The sequence below is a fragment of the Trichosurus vulpecula genome, chromosome 2 (assembly GCF_011100635.1).
Source record: "Trichosurus vulpecula isolate mTriVul1 chromosome 2, mTriVul1.pri, whole genome shotgun sequence".
Lineage (NCBI taxonomy): Eukaryota > Metazoa > Chordata > Mammalia > Diprotodontia > Phalangeridae > Trichosurus > Trichosurus vulpecula.
Window position 1 is genome coordinate 66,226,781 of NC_050574.1, and position 14,976 is coordinate 66,241,756.

The following is a 14,976-nucleotide window of genomic DNA, read 5'->3' on the forward strand; positions in this document are numbered from 1 at the left end:
CTTTTGTTTCCCCGAGGGCTATCGCTGTTCTGCTACAGAAATCAAGAGACCTTAATCTAGTTGTGCTTGTGAATCTTCTCCAGGAGCCAAGAAAACACCCTTATTCTTCATTTTTTTTCTCAAACTCCTGAAATTCCAGACTCTAAACACAGTTTCTCACATCAAGAATGCCATTATTTTCATCTAACTCATTTTCTTAGGTTCCTTCTAGTTTTACACACATATTTATTTAAGAGCTATGTTCTTAGGCTGTCTTCCCTTGTTGGCTTTATTTTTTTAACATTCATTATTTTTATTTTTTTATTTATTATTTTTTATTTTTAACATTCTTTTATTTTATTTTATTTTTTATTATATTTCTTTTATTCATATGTATTTTCAATACATATGAAGTCATATGAAACATTTCCATATTAGCCATGTTACCCAAAAAAATGGGTAAGAAAAGTAAAGTGTGAAAATTACACTTAAATCTGCATTCAGATTTCATCAGTTCTCTCTCTGGAGACGGATGGCACTTTTCATCTTTGGTCCTTTGGAATTGTCTCTTACAGTCAATCATCATTCAGTATTGCTGTTACTGCGTATGATGTTTTCCTGGTTCTGCTCACTTCACTTTGTATCAGTTCATGGAAGTCTTTCCAGGTTTTTCTGAGAGCGTCCTGCTCATCCTTTCTTATAGCACAATACTACTCCATCACAATCAGATACTACAACTTGTTTAGCCGTTCCCCAGTTGATGGGCTTCCCCTCGATTTCTAGTTCTTTGCCACCACAAAAAGAGCTGCTATAAATATTTTTGTACACGTAGGTCCTTTTTCTTTTGATTTGCTCTTTCTGGGATACATTTAGTAGTGCTATTGCTGAGGCAGAGGGTATGCATGGTTTTAGAGCCCCTTGGGCGTAATTCCAAATTGCTGTCCAGGATGGTTGGATCAGTTCACAACTCCACCAGCAGTGCATTAGTGCCCCTATTTTCCCATAGCCCCTCCAACATTTGTCATTTTCCTTTTCTTTCATGTTAGCCAATCTTATGACTGTGAGGCAGTACCTCAGGCTCCACGTTGGCCTTATAATGAGACGCTCTGCCAATTTCTAACCTTCAGAATTAATTGAATTTGCTACCCCTCATACCTTTCTACTTCAAGCACTCATTCCTCTCAGCTGTTTCTTTTTTCTTCCTCTTTTTGACTGTTCTGGTGACTAATGGCAACTTTATGTCCCAGCTCGAACTTGCAGGTTCAGAAGTCCCTGCTTATACTATCTCGGCTCTAAGAAGGGAAAATTGACCTGTAAGAGAAGATCCTTTGTCCTCTTCGGAGGAGTGTGAACGTGGCTCAGATCAGAGGAAATCTCATGTTGCATTTTCATTCTAAGTAATAATAACCAACATGGAGAGTTAGCCTTGGAGTCAGGAAGACCTGTAGGTCCAAACCCACCTGTGCTACAAACTGGCTCTGTGACCCTGTCACTGACCTCACTGACCTGTCAGTGCCACAGGCAGCCTCTAAGGCCATGAGAAACAGAGAAACCCTCCTCACGGACCATTCCCGATAGTGATGACCTCCTGGGGCTGGTAAAAATATGTGTGTGCACGCACATGCATGCATGCTCCAGTTTGAGCCTCTGATTTATGAGGAAACTCATAGTCTTAGATATTCAGTGACTTCACCAAAATCACACAGCAAGCCAATGACCAAGCTGAAATTTGAACCTGGAGCTCCGGCTCCCAGTTTAGTTCTCCTTTCTCTATATTTCAGCCCTTTTTGTGTATCATGGAGCTCTTTGAGAGTCTGGAAAAGCCTATGGATCTTCTCCTTAGAAAAATGGTTCATCTTATGTTTGTCTGGGTTTGGGGGGGATGGGATTTTATAATTAAAGGAAACACTGCATTTCAGCTAGAGGTTGGCAAATACAAAGACAATCTTTTTCTGTCCAACTTCATGGACCCCCTGAAATCTGTCCATGGTCCTCTAGGGAATCTACTAAACCCCTACATTACCCCATGACGGTCCCTGTTGTTTCATTTGATGAGGCTGACTTGCTCTGACTGGTTTCCATGTGGCTTTGGGGCTTGGCTACTCCTCAGGAGAGTGGCAGAGGGCATCCAAAAACCCTTTCATTTTGTGCACATGGCAATCCTTGGTGTAGAACACAGCTGTCATATATCAAAGTGCCAGTATCCATAGACTCAGAACAAGAGGTAAAACAGGCATGCCAAGGAGGAATGGTGGAACAGCGGGAAGCAGAATTAGGCCCAACCATGCCATAACAGAGGAGATAACCAGGCGATTTAGTGACCCCTTTTTTGTCCCCCAGTAACAGGGTTGGGATCTTCTCTTCCTGGCCATGGCCACAACCTGACTTCCGAGGGAGCCCTGCCTGCCCCTAGCTTCCTCAACAGAGACATCTCACACTCCCTTGTAGCCTTCCAATGCCAGGAGTAAGTTTGAAAAGACAGCTTTAAAAATTAATAAGCCCCAGTGCTAATGGAGGGATAGAGATGCCTCCATCCAAATGGCTGTTGCCTTTTCCAAGGTCAAAGCAGCTCAGACTCCCGGCCCAGTTTGCTCAGGCTTCGAGAATTACAGGAACTGTAGGAGCCAGTCCATCGACCAGACCATTGCTTCTGACTTCCTCTCCTGGATGTGTCCTTCTCCAGGGCTCCCAGGAAAGACTCGCCTGCCAACTGAAGTAGGGAGGGATGGGCCAGCTTCATCTCCTGCCTTTCCCACCTTTCCCATAGGTCATTTTGCCAAGGACTGTTTCATGCAACCAGGAGGCACCAAATATAGCCTGGTACCTGAGGAGGAGGAAGAAGAAGAAGCAGGTGCAGCAGAAACTGAGGGAGGGAAGTCTGTACAAACAGAAACTACTTCCCGGAAGAGGAAGAAGGTGAGTGCTGCCTTCCTGTCTCCATCAGTTAGTGCCAGACAGGTCAGGCAGGACACACTCGAGGCCAGCAGAAGGTCCTTCCCTTGCAGCACGGAATAAATGGGCCTTCTCACTTACGGAATAGAAAGGTTGATGCTGTCCTACTGGAGGTTATTTTTAAAAATAATAGTAGCCCGTCCTTAGGAGTTTAGGTTTCATGAAAGCATTGGGCTAGAAATTGGGAGATTCAAGTTTTGGCTTTAGCTCTGCCATTGATAAACTGGGTGATCTGGGATAAATTAATAACCTCTGGACCCTGGTTTCTACTTCTGTAAAATGTTGTTGTTTAGTCATTTCAGTTGTGCTGGACTCTTCATGACCCCATTTTAGGGTTTTCTTGGCAAAGGTGTTGAAGTGGTTTGCCATTTCCTTCTCCAGATCATTTTACAGATGAGGAAGCTGAGGCAAGCAGGGTTAAATGACTTGCCAGGGTCACACAGCTAGTAAGTATATAAGGTTAAATTTGAAGTCAGAAAGATGAGTCTCTCTGACTCCAGGCCCAGCACTTTATCCACAGTGCCACCTAGCTGCCCATTTATAAAATGGGGAGATTGAATTTATATAATTTCCAGCTTCCTCTGTTCTCTTCCAAACGACTTCTGTCCATTTCCCTGGTATGGAGCCTAACATCCTGGGCATTGTCCTCGATACTTTGCTGCAGCTTCATGGGCTGACTCTTTAGAGGCTCAGAGAAAGGGCTCCCTGCAAGATAGAGGCAGGACCGACGTCCCAGGTGGCATTATCCTCTTGTCAGTGAGGCTGGAGCAGCTGATGACCGCCTTTTCTGGGACTCTTGGTCCCTGCTGCCATTTCTTCAGTACAGTGAGCCAGCCTTGGATGGCCCTCAGGAGCCTTCCCCTGCCTTACAGTCTTTTGGTTTGCAGAAATGCTCTGCATCTTTGTGGGGAACCTGTTAGGAGCTTGATAATACTTATCCTTATCATTCAGATGTGTTTTATCTAAACCCATTCTAATACAATTAGCCAAGTACATTGTAATAGAAATCTCCAGATTATATAACAGATATCTACTCTGTGAACTGAGAGCAGGATATGAGAAGGAGGAGGAAGATTCAGCTTAATGGGCATGTTATTGTCAACAATTCAAATCAGTAGAAATGTATCTACTGTGCCTACTATGTGCCAGCATCAGGAATACAAAGATAACAACAAAAACCAGTCCCTCCTCTCAGAGGCTTTTGGGAAATGTAGCCTATTCAGAGATAAGTAAAATGATCGGAGGAGGAAGAGAATTCCTTAGATCCAAAAGGGATTTGCATAGGATGTGGCATCCAAGGTGAGCCTTAAAGTAATCTAAGTGTAGTAAGAGACAGTATCCTGGGCCTGGGGAACAGCCTGGACAAAAATATAGAAATGGCAGAGAGAACATCCCCAGCAGGGAACAGCAAGAAGGTCCGTGGGGCTGGAACGTGGAGGGCAGGAAAGAGATGGGGCAAATCAGTGGGTCCAGCGCTGGCAAGGTCTTAAAGGATAAACAGATGGACTTGTGTTTTGTCCTAGAGGCTGAGGGAGCCTTTGGTGTTTTCTGGGCAAGATGTGACATGGTCAGATGTGAGCCTTAAAGGAGACGACTTTCCTGGCTCTTTGGAGGATGAGTTCTAGAAGGGATCCTGGAAGCAAGGGGATCAATTAGGAAGCTTTTGCAAATCCCGATAAGTGGTGAGGACCTTAACTAGGGATCACAGGATCATAGACCCAGGGCTCAGAAGGACCTTTGAGGATGTCCAGTCCAGCTTTCTTATTTTATAGATGAGGAAGCCAAGGCACAAAAAGGTTAGCGACTTGTCCAAGGTCACACTGGAAGTAAGTAGCAGAGCAGAAATTGGAACAAAATTTATTTGATTCCACATTTACTTTACATCACACCATCGCTGTTATGATTTGTCAGTCAGTAAACATTTTTTAAGCACCTACTATGTGCCAGGCATTGTGCTAAGCACCAGGGATACAAAAAGAGGCAAAAGAGAGTCTCTGCCCTCAAGGATCTTATAATCCAATGGGGGAGATAACATAAAACAATTATATGCAGCTAAGCTATCTACCAGATAAAAAGGAAACAATCAACAGACCAGAAGGCACTAGAATTAAAAGGGATTGGGAAATGTTTCCTGTAGAAAACAGGATTCTAATTGGGACTTTAAAGAAGCCAGGGAAGCTGTCATGATAGTGCAGAGAAGGGGGCCCCCAAGTAAGAGAGGTCATTGAGGTAGAATCCACAGGACTTGGCCACTGGTCAAAAATTGGGAGTAAGGGACAGGGAAAAGTTGAGGATAACTCTGAAGTTGTGCTTCTGAGTAACTGGACTGGTGGTGATGCCCTGAACAAAAATAGAGAAATTGGGAGAAGGGGCACTTTTAAGAGGGAGAAGATAACAAGTTCTCATTTGGACATGTTGAGTTCGAGATGCCTTTGAGATTTTCTTGTGGGGATATGCATTAGGAGTGCCTAGAGAGATATTAGGGCTGACACACAGACTTGGGATTCATCTGTCTAGAGATAATAATTGAACCCATGGGAGCTGATTTTGTCCCTTAGAGAGAAGGGAAAAGGAGCCAGGCCAGAGCCCTCTCAGGGGGACACTTCTAAGTAGGAGCTTAGTCATGGACAGATGGGAGGAGAAGGGGGAAAAACAGTGCCTCAGTGGTGAGTCGTCCACTCTGGCTGGAATAGGACAGGGAAGGGAACCACTGTGAAATTAGTGTGGATGGAGAGGTTGGAGCCTGACTATGATGAACTTCAAAAACCAAGCAGAATAGGTTAGTGTTATCTTAGAAGCAGTAGTAGACAACATCTTTCTCCCATCCATCCTCCTGTGAGAACTGCGTGCCTGACATCTACCTGCCAGCCATGGACCCCAACTGTAGCTGTGAGGACGGTGGCTCTTGCACCTGTGTAGGCTCCTGCAAATGTAAATCCTGCCGATGCACCTCCTGCAAGAAAAGTTGCTGCTCCTGTTGCCCAGCAGAATGCGCCAAGTGTGCCCAGGGCTGTGTCTGCAAAGCCCCCCAGACTGAGAGTTGCAGCTGCTGCCACTGATGCTCCTGTCTCCCTGTGCCCATAAATAGAGGAATTTGTACAGACCTGACTTTTTATACACCCAGATGTGTTTTCTACTCTTTTTCCCTTCTATGAAATGAAAATAAAGTCACTAAATGATTAAAAAAAAAAAAAGAAGCAGTAGTGAGCCATGGAACAGGAGTGAACGGGAGTGTGATAGCAGCAGACTTGGAACAGTAAGAGCTCATTGGTCAGCAACTTGGAAAGTCTTAGTTCTGGTCAATACCATGGAACCAGCCACAGCTCCAGAAGACTCCTGATAAAGTATGCTAATTATGTCTAGATAGGGAGCAGGGCAGGGGTGAAGGGCTACCACGGAATTTGTTTTACTTGACTATACACATTTGTAATAGGTTTTGGCTTTCTTGCTTTCTCAGTGGATGAGAAAGGAAGAGTGGGGAAAATGAGAATTTAAAACTGAAAATAAAATTGGATTTCCGAACCTCAGAGCGAACAATTGAATTTGGTTGGTGAGTTTGGAAGCCAGATTACACGGAGTTGAAAAGTGAATGGGAAGTGACAAACTGAAGGCAAGGAGCATAGGTGACTTTTGCTAGAGTGGCCGTGAAAGGAAGAGACACATAGACTGCCAGACTGAGGAGAGGGCAGCATTAAATGAAGGCTTTGTTAAGGACGAGGGAGATCTGAGCATGCTTTGAGGTAGCCTGCAAAGAGCCTATAAGTAGAGATGGAAGACGGGAGAAAGACAGGGTGAAGTAGTCAGCTTTTTCTTTTTTTAAACAGCTTTATATACTCCTTTAATGTTTGCAAAGTGCCATATGTGTGTGTATGTGTGTGTATGCATACATATATATGTATGTATGTATATATATACACATATATATTATCTCATTCGATAACAAATATAAATATTCCCATATACAAAGAAGACCATAAAATGAGGATAGCACTTGAAACTGAATCTATGTATAGCAATGTACAGTATATATTAAATTTAACATGGTGCTCCAACACTGCCCTGCTTGTCTCTGTCTCCTGCACTTCTTTCTGCTCCTTTCTTTGTATTTTTACTCTGCTACTTTTTTGTGGCATTGCTATTATTCCTCCCACTCCCCATCGCCAATAAAATAAAATAAAACCTAAACAAACAAAACAAATCCACACATTGGCCGCATCTGAAAATATATGTCCTACTCTATTAGTCCATCATCTCTGTCAAAAGTAGAGGCATCATGATTCATCATCAGTCTTCTGGAATGATTGTCATCACACTGATCAGAGTTCTTTTTTTTTGTCTGTTGCACACTCTTTTTAAAAATTTTTTAGTTTTTTTATTTTTAGTTTACAACACTCAGTTGAAGTGGTCAGCTTCTGAAACAGATCATAGAGGGGAGGCTGAAGGGCTCACAGGTAGAGGGTCCAGCCTTGGCAAGGAAGAGGCTTACCTTGTCTTCAGACTGGAATAAAGGAGAGAATGGAAGGTGATATGGAGAGGTTTTGAGGTGTCCACACAGAAGGGTTTATAATGGATTGCTTCAGTTTCCTCACTGAGGAGGAGACAAGATGTTCTGCTGTGTGAAAGTGAAGAAGTCATGTAGGAGGCTTGGAGACTATGGAGAAGGTTTGGAACATCCCCCAGAGAGGCAATCAGAAAAAGAAAAGGGCTCTGCTGTGCAGTGGTAAGGACCCAGTCAGCACAGCTGAATGAAGGATCAGAGAAAGCAGCACCTGAGGGTAACCCAGGGTAGTTTGATGAGACCTGAGTAATGATAGGTAAAAGGGGCAAGGAATTCAAGGGTCTATATAATTGAACTAGTTAACTAGATCAAGACTGTGAAGAGAGGAAAGTTAGTACATGGAAGGATGGAGTGACAAGACGTTATGGTGAGGATGAATTAGGCTTAGGAACAGTGAAGCTGGAAAGAGAGAAGGAAAGGAGATTATGATCAGAGAAGAATCTCAGGGCTCTGGGTACTGGCAGTACAGCCTTGACCATCTCTGTGTGTTTGAGGTGCTATGAAAGTTTAGGTCGCAGGAGCTGAAGAGATCCATGAATTGGAAGTTGTTTGAGGGGACATCAGCATATGTGTTGAAATGCTCAAAGGGGCAGCCGGGGATTTTGATGGAGAAGAAGACTATGAACTAGGTACTGGATGACTTCAGGAAGAATCAACTATGGGTTGGTAGATGATGGTGACGGGGATCTGGATAGGTGAACTTCAAAGGAAACAAGGTTGTGAGGTAGGGCAGCAGAAAGGGGACCTGCAAGCAGCAGTGGGGAGCATGTAAGAAGGGGTCCTGGAGAAGGTGACCAGTTGGGGGCGGCCAGCATTCTGTGACCGAAGTGTGGTGGAGTGGAAAAAACAATCAGTTAACCAACCAGACGCCAGGGCCAATGCTGTGTCTATTGTGTTGCCTTGCTGCCCACTCCCCCACCACATTTGTTAAAAGCCTACTCTGTGCTGGGTGCTGAGGATACAAATATAAATGAGATAGCCCCTGCCTTCATGGAATTTATATTCTTTTTGGGTGGGAGAGATTTATAGGACATTCACAGATAAGTAAAGACAGGCTATTTTCAAAAGAAATATATAGTGATTGGGGGTGGGAGGAGGTGCTTTAACAACTGGAAGAATCAGAAAAAGCTCAATGGCACTTGATTTGAGCTTTGAAGGGAGCAGGAGTTTCCAACAGACAGAAGTGAGACCTGAGAGCATTCTAGGAGCGGGGAACAGCCTGGGCAAATGCACAGAGGTAGGAGATGGAATATCTTGTGTGGGGAACAAGAAGTTAAACAGTTTGGGGTTAAGGGGAATGATATGTGGAGTGTAACCTGGAAAAGGATGCTACAGCCAGGTGGTTAAGAGTTTGAAATACATCTCCTCCCCGCCCCCCGCCCCAAAAAAAACAAAGAGTTTGTGTTTCTTCCTAAAGGCAAGGAGAATGTCTCTAGCTTCTTGAGCAGGGGTGAGTGGGGAGGGGATAGGAGGTGTTGGGGACAAGGGCTCAATAAATGAGTTGGAATCTCCAGGGAGAAGGCCCACTCCTTCCCTCAGAGACTGGAAAAAAAAGAAAGTCAAGGATGATAGAGAGAGTAACTTGGTGTGGAATTGAGAAGGAAAGTGAATGGCCTTGATTCTGGTCAAATATGAGGTTGAGTCCTCTGCTGGGAGGAATGGAACAGTGCTGGTTTGTCTGGCTTAAGAGGAGAAGGCTTAGAGCAGATGCTCTGGGGATTTAATAGAAAGTCGGGCAGTAAAAGGACTGCCATGCAGTGAGAAGAGCCCAGTTGATATCAGGCAGCTAGGTGGCACAGTGGCTGGACTTAGCCTCAGACACTTAGCAGCTGTGTGATCTTGGGCAAGTCACCAAGCCTATCTGAAACTCAGTTGTTTCCAATCTAAACACACAGATGCTAGGACAGACTAGCACCAGGGGCTCCTAGCAGATGGCTGTTGAATTGACTCGGCATTGGGGAAACATCGGAAGTTTTTTGCAGAACTTCATGATCAGAGAGGTGTGTGAGAGAAAGAATGGAAGAAGAGACTAAAGACCAATCGTGGGGATGAGGGCCTGAACTAGGGCAGCGGCAGTGGGGGTGGAGATGGAGGGGATAGAATAGAAGAGAGGCATCAGGGATGAGCCTGGGTAACTGGGCACCTAGAAGGCCTACCACTGACTGAAAAAGGAAAGTGGAGAGTGAAGGGTGATGAAAAGCAAAACGCTCCCATTTTCACTGACTAGGAAGCATTCTCTGCAAACTGGAGCCATCAGACCCTATCAGGCAGACAGGCAGATAGAGCACTTATTAAGTGCTTGTTGTATTGCAGACCCTGTAAGCAGCTGTAGATACAAAGAATAGAAAGAGTTCCTGGCTTCCTGGTGTTCTGTTAGAGAAGCTGGCCATCTCTGTGAGAGAGGAAAAGTCACATAATCAGACCAACTTTAATCAGCTTTGGAAGCTCAGTTGTGGGGCTTTTAAAAAAAAATGAATGAATGAATGAAGCATTTATGAAGTACTTACTGTTTGCAAAGCACCACGCTAAGCCCTGGGGAGATATAGAGAAAAGCAAGATGGTTCCTGCTCTTAAGAAGCTCACCTTTTTTAAATATACTTAATAGTATTTTATTTTATATATATTTTATTTACATGTATTTATATTTTTATTTATTATATTTATTTAATATACTTAATAGTATTTTATTTTTTCCTGTTACATGTAAAGATAGTTTTCAACATTCACTTTTGTAAGATTTTGAGTTACAAATTTTTTTTTTCTCTCTTCTGCCTTCGCCTTCTCCCTCCCCAAGACAGCAAGCAAGTTGATATAGGCTATACATGTACAATCATGTACACATATTTCCACATTTAGTCATGTTGTGAAAGAAGAATCAGAACAAAAGGAAAAAAAAACACAAGAAAGAAGAAACAAAAAAAGTGAAAATAGTCTGCTCCGATCTGCATTCAGTCTCCATAGTTCTTTCTCTGGATGTGGTCAGCATTTTCCACCATGAGTCATTTCGAATTGTCTTAGATCGTTTTATTGCTGAGAAGAGCTAAGGATATCAAAATTGATTATGGCACAATGTTGCTGTTACTGAAGAAGCTTACCTTCTGATAGGGAAGAGACAGCACATCGAGGAAGACATGGTGGCAAGCTAGATGGTAAAGGCCAGTGGTCCAGAGGGAAGGGTGTGGTAGCAAGGCTGTGATCTCTTCCTTTTGCCCATTAAAAAGTATGATGGATCCACATCTCACTGTTGAAGAGGAAGGCTAAGCATGCCGTGCCTCTAGGCATCCAGTTGTAGGCAAGCTGGCTGTGCTGCACCTGTCCTATTACTGGTCACATACGGGGGGGCTGCCATGGAGCAGTTGTTGTAGCTTAGGGTTAGGGTTGTAGCTTAGGGGCAGTTCCACCTCGAGGTCACTGACCACATAAGTCCATTGGGAAGGATAGTAGTGTCCTTGACAGAAATAAGGAAGTTAGGAAGGGGTTGGATTTTAGGGGAAGATTGTTCTGTTTTGGACATGTTGAATTTGAGCTGAATAAACGAATGAAGGAAAGAAAAATGATTTATTAAGTGCTTACTCTCAGCTAATCACCAGGCTAAGTTCTGGGGATACAAAAGGAAAAGCAGACACGACACCTGCTCTCAGGGAACTTTGCGGGGGACGACACAAGGGGCCTATGGGACTTCCGGGTGGATATGTCGAGGAGGCAGTGGGCCTGGGAATCATCTTCCTGGAGATCATCATGACACCTGTTGGAAATGGTTGGAATGGCCTTGTTGAATTCATATTCATCCTTAAAGCCCAACTCAAATGCTGCCTTCCCCAGGAAACCCTTAGTGGTACTGCCCTTCCCCAAGATCTTATCTAAACATTGTGCCCTCTCCCCCACTCCCATTACTTAGCACAGTGCTCTGGGTACTAATAAATGGTAATCGAATCACTTCCTTACTAGGGCATAGAATATAGAAAGGTTGTGCCAAGTGGCGCCCATCCATGAAACAAGGCCTGGTTTGGTAGCTGAGCCAGCTGAGAGCTCCTTCAGGGAGGGCTCTGAAAGAGCTAGAAGGAAGCCAACAGGATGTTTAAAGAAAATGACTCTTGTCACTCTAGAGAACGTACTATGTCTGAAGTAGTCACACAGGCTCCTGAGACCAGCGCCAGTGCCTTTGGCCAGGGGACGGCCCCACTCAGCATTTAGTTCCACATTTAGTGAGGTGAATACCAGGTCTAATTTTAGAAGGAGGAAGGGCCACAAGTCAGAATGTGGACAGGGAGGTGGTATGGGCATTTGTGTTGTTCAAGGCATTGGGGAGGGATGGGGGTTGAGATGGCGTGAAGAATTTGGGCTTTGAAACTTAGGGTATCTCCTGCAGACTTTTAAGATATCAGGCATCGACTAACCCATTTCAGCCCTTAAGTAAATATGGTTTGGAGGGGGTTTGTGTCTTAAGTCAGGAGAATGACCAAAGCAGTACTGACCTTTCAGACTACTCCTCAGCAGAAGCTGGCTGCTGAATGAGGGTTGGGAACTCTTCTCAGAGGCCCTTCAAATCTCTCATTCTGGTTGGACTCAGGTGGAGTCCTCACCAGGCCTAGAAGTCAGCTGCATGGGGTGCATCAGAAGCCTCATCCTAGAACCCACTTCATCTGCAGCTCAGTTGCTGCCCTCAAGTGAATAGCTGCTCACTGTATGTCATGGTCATTAGCAAGGGAGGACCTCTTGAGGATCTCTGGCTGGCTCTGGGAGCTCAGACTGGTGTCAGATGGCAAGGAAGACCGACCCAAGTCACACCACCAGCAGTCAGTAATGCCTGACCTTCACTCTGCTGAGGGGCGCCTCCGATGGGCCCTGTGCCCTAGAAGGCCCAGGGAGTACAAATAGCCAAAGAAAACAGCTCCTGCCCTCCAGGATCTCTTCTGTCCTAGATCACTTTAGAATCATTTTAGAAGATTGGGGCTGAGGGTTGGGGACAGGGGCTATAATTCTCTATTTTACAGATGAGGAAACTGAGGCACAGAGCAGTGAAGAAGTCATCTCAGTATCCCAGGACAGAGTATAAGAGAGCTTCAGAGCCTTTTGCCCGAAGGGTTATCACAGTTTAATACTAGCAGTACAAGCAATACTTTATCTATGATGCCAGAAATACCTAGGCCTAACTGTGGGGAGAGTAAATGATTACCAGCCCGTAATGGCCCTTCATCCCTGTTCAACCTGAAACCCAGCCAGAGAAAACCAGTGTGAAGTGCAAGTCAGTAAACACTGGCGAGCAGTAGGGGAGGTGATGAGGTGTGGTGGGATGAGGGCCTCAGTTCAGATCCTACCTCTGACACATACCTATATGACCTCGGACAAGTCATTCCATCTCTCTGAGTCTCACGTTTCCTCATCTGTAAAATGAGGGGTTGGATCAGAGGGCCTCAGAGTCCTCTTCAACTCTAGATCTAGAGACTTATGCTAGAGTAGATGTAGAACACTGGTTTGGGGTCAGAGGACCAAGGCTCACATTCCTGCTGTAGGATGTTTGAACCCTGGAACAAATCACTCCCACTTACTAGGCCTTAATTTCCTTATCTGTAAAACGACGGCGTTAGACTGGAATCAGATCACTGAGGTCTTTTCCAGCTCTAAATCTAAGGTCCTATGATCTCTGGAGATATACTATACATGGATCTCAGGTCTCGCCACTCACTTCCTTTTCCATTCCTTAAAAAGAGAGAGTGCACACTCACTTTCTCCATCTATAAATCTGATGAGCAGGGAGATGGTGGCAGTAGGCCCTCTTCCATTGCTTCATTTTGGCTGGAGGGGCCCTTCAAAACACATGTTAGTAGAGCTCAAGCCAAAAATGATTTTCAGATGGGCCCAGACTCACACTGTGCATCTGTCAACTTAGGAGAGATGCGGTACTAGGAAGTTATTCTTGCCAAGTGATGAATTTCTCAGCTCTGAAACAGAGAACCTTGTGCTCTGCATCCAGGAATACTCGCACCTAGGAATTCACAAAGATTTATGCAACTGGTCTAGGGCCACCCTGCCGTTCAGAGGCTCCAAGAACCACATTCCTATTACTTTGGCCTCAGGGCTGAGCTCTGTCTTCCAGTTGTTTTAGGCAAGAAAGTCTCTGTTGTGCTGTCTTGTGGAGAGTGCTTTAGAGAGGATTATTATTTAAGGACAGGCTGGCCTAGATTATCTAACAGGTGTCTTACAACTCATTGTGGACTTTCCCATAGAGATACAAGCACATGGTGGTATTGTTCTCTCTCCCTAAATATCCTGTGGGAGGAGAGGGAAGGAACAGCACTTATCAAGCACCTGCTGTCTACCAGGTACTGGGCAAAGTGCTTTACAACTTTTATCTCATTTGACTTCACAACATCCATGGGAGGTAGGTGCTAGTACTATCCTCATTTTTGTAGTTGAGGAAACTGAGGCAAACAGAGGTTGAGTGGCTTGCCCAGGGTCACATAGCTCAAGTGCCTGAAGCTGGATTTGAATTCAGGCCTTCCTGACTCCAGGCCCAGGGCTCTATCTGCCTAACCACCCAGCTCCCTAAGATGCTTAGAAAGGCAGCTTTCTTAGAGACTAGCTTCCAAAGTAAGACTACACCAAAGCCAACCTTTCCTAAATCAGCATCTTATCAAAGCCGAATTTGTCCCATAATCTAATCCGACATCAACCTTCCAGGGGTTTGGGCTCAAGGTTGGGAATATGCAGGGGAAATGAGAGAGAGGGACCTACATAGGAGTGGTGGGCCTTGTCCTCCCCCCAATGGGGAGAAGAGGAGTATGTGAGCAGAGGAAAAGGATGGAACCATAGATTTGGGACTTAGCGCCTGTCATGTATATGAATCTCTCCAACTGGATTATGAACTTCTTTGTCTCCCCCTGAACCTCAGTGAATAGTTCTTTAATGGGCCTTTCTTTCCCTTGTGCTCTGGCCCTAGGCTTCACACAGTGATGAGCTGTTCACTGACAGGCGGACCCTAGCTAGAAGCTAACCCTGCTCTGTTTTCCTAAACCCTTAAGTCATTGTTAAGATATTTAGCCACTGGTTTCTAGGTGTGAGGGAGCTGAGGCTCCTTTTCCCACTCAGAATCAGGGGGTCACCAATACGCCAGGTCCAGGCCTTCTTACGTTGCTGCAGCCTTTCTCAGAAATTATAAAGGCGTAAGAAGCGGGGGTTAGCCCAAAGGTCAGACCTCGGGCTCCCCAGTACTTCCCCTTCCCTGATTTCTTCTTTTCCTGGAATGCTTTTGTGGGAGCGGTTAGGTCATGGCTTGATCTCCTCCTTCTCTGCTTCCTCCTTCCTCCTCCCCTCACAAGGCAGGGAGTCATTTTAACTCTTCACTTTCTGCTGTGTTTCATGTTAAAGTACTGTGCTTGGGTAGCCAAGCAACAGCAACATGCTCTCCCTCTGCTTTCCCTTTTTCACTTTTTATGGTTTTTTTCAGCCTCCTACTATGCTAGTGTATTTGAAGTCACTGCTCTTTG

At 44.9% G+C, this 14,976-nt stretch overlaps 2 protein-coding genes across 5 annotated transcripts in view; both read left to right on the forward strand.

Moving 5' to 3' along the window:
- ZCCHC17 (zinc finger CCHC-type containing 17) overlaps nt 1-14,976 on the forward strand; it is a 57,342-nt gene that overhangs the window by 38,522 nt on the left and 3,844 nt on the right. For 3 of the 4 annotated variants that reach the window (XM_036745011.1, XM_036745012.1, XM_036745013.1), the window contains exon 7: nt 2,747-2,895. In XM_036745011.1, coding sequence (XP_036600906.1) covers nt 2,747-2,895 — 149 coding nt within the window. Of the gene's footprint in view, nt 1-2,746; nt 2,896-4,454; nt 4,857-14,976 lie in introns of those variants that run through there. The other variant, XM_036745014.1, reaches the window with a different exon arrangement.
- LOC118837879 (metallothionein-1A-like) lies at nt 5,705-6,129 on the forward strand. The gene has a single exon (XM_036745016.1). It carries the CDS (start codon nt 5,802-5,804, stop codon nt 5,988-5,990), a length of 189 nt encoding a protein of 62 aa, XP_036600911.1. The 5' UTR covers nt 5,705-5,801; the 3' UTR covers nt 5,991-6,129.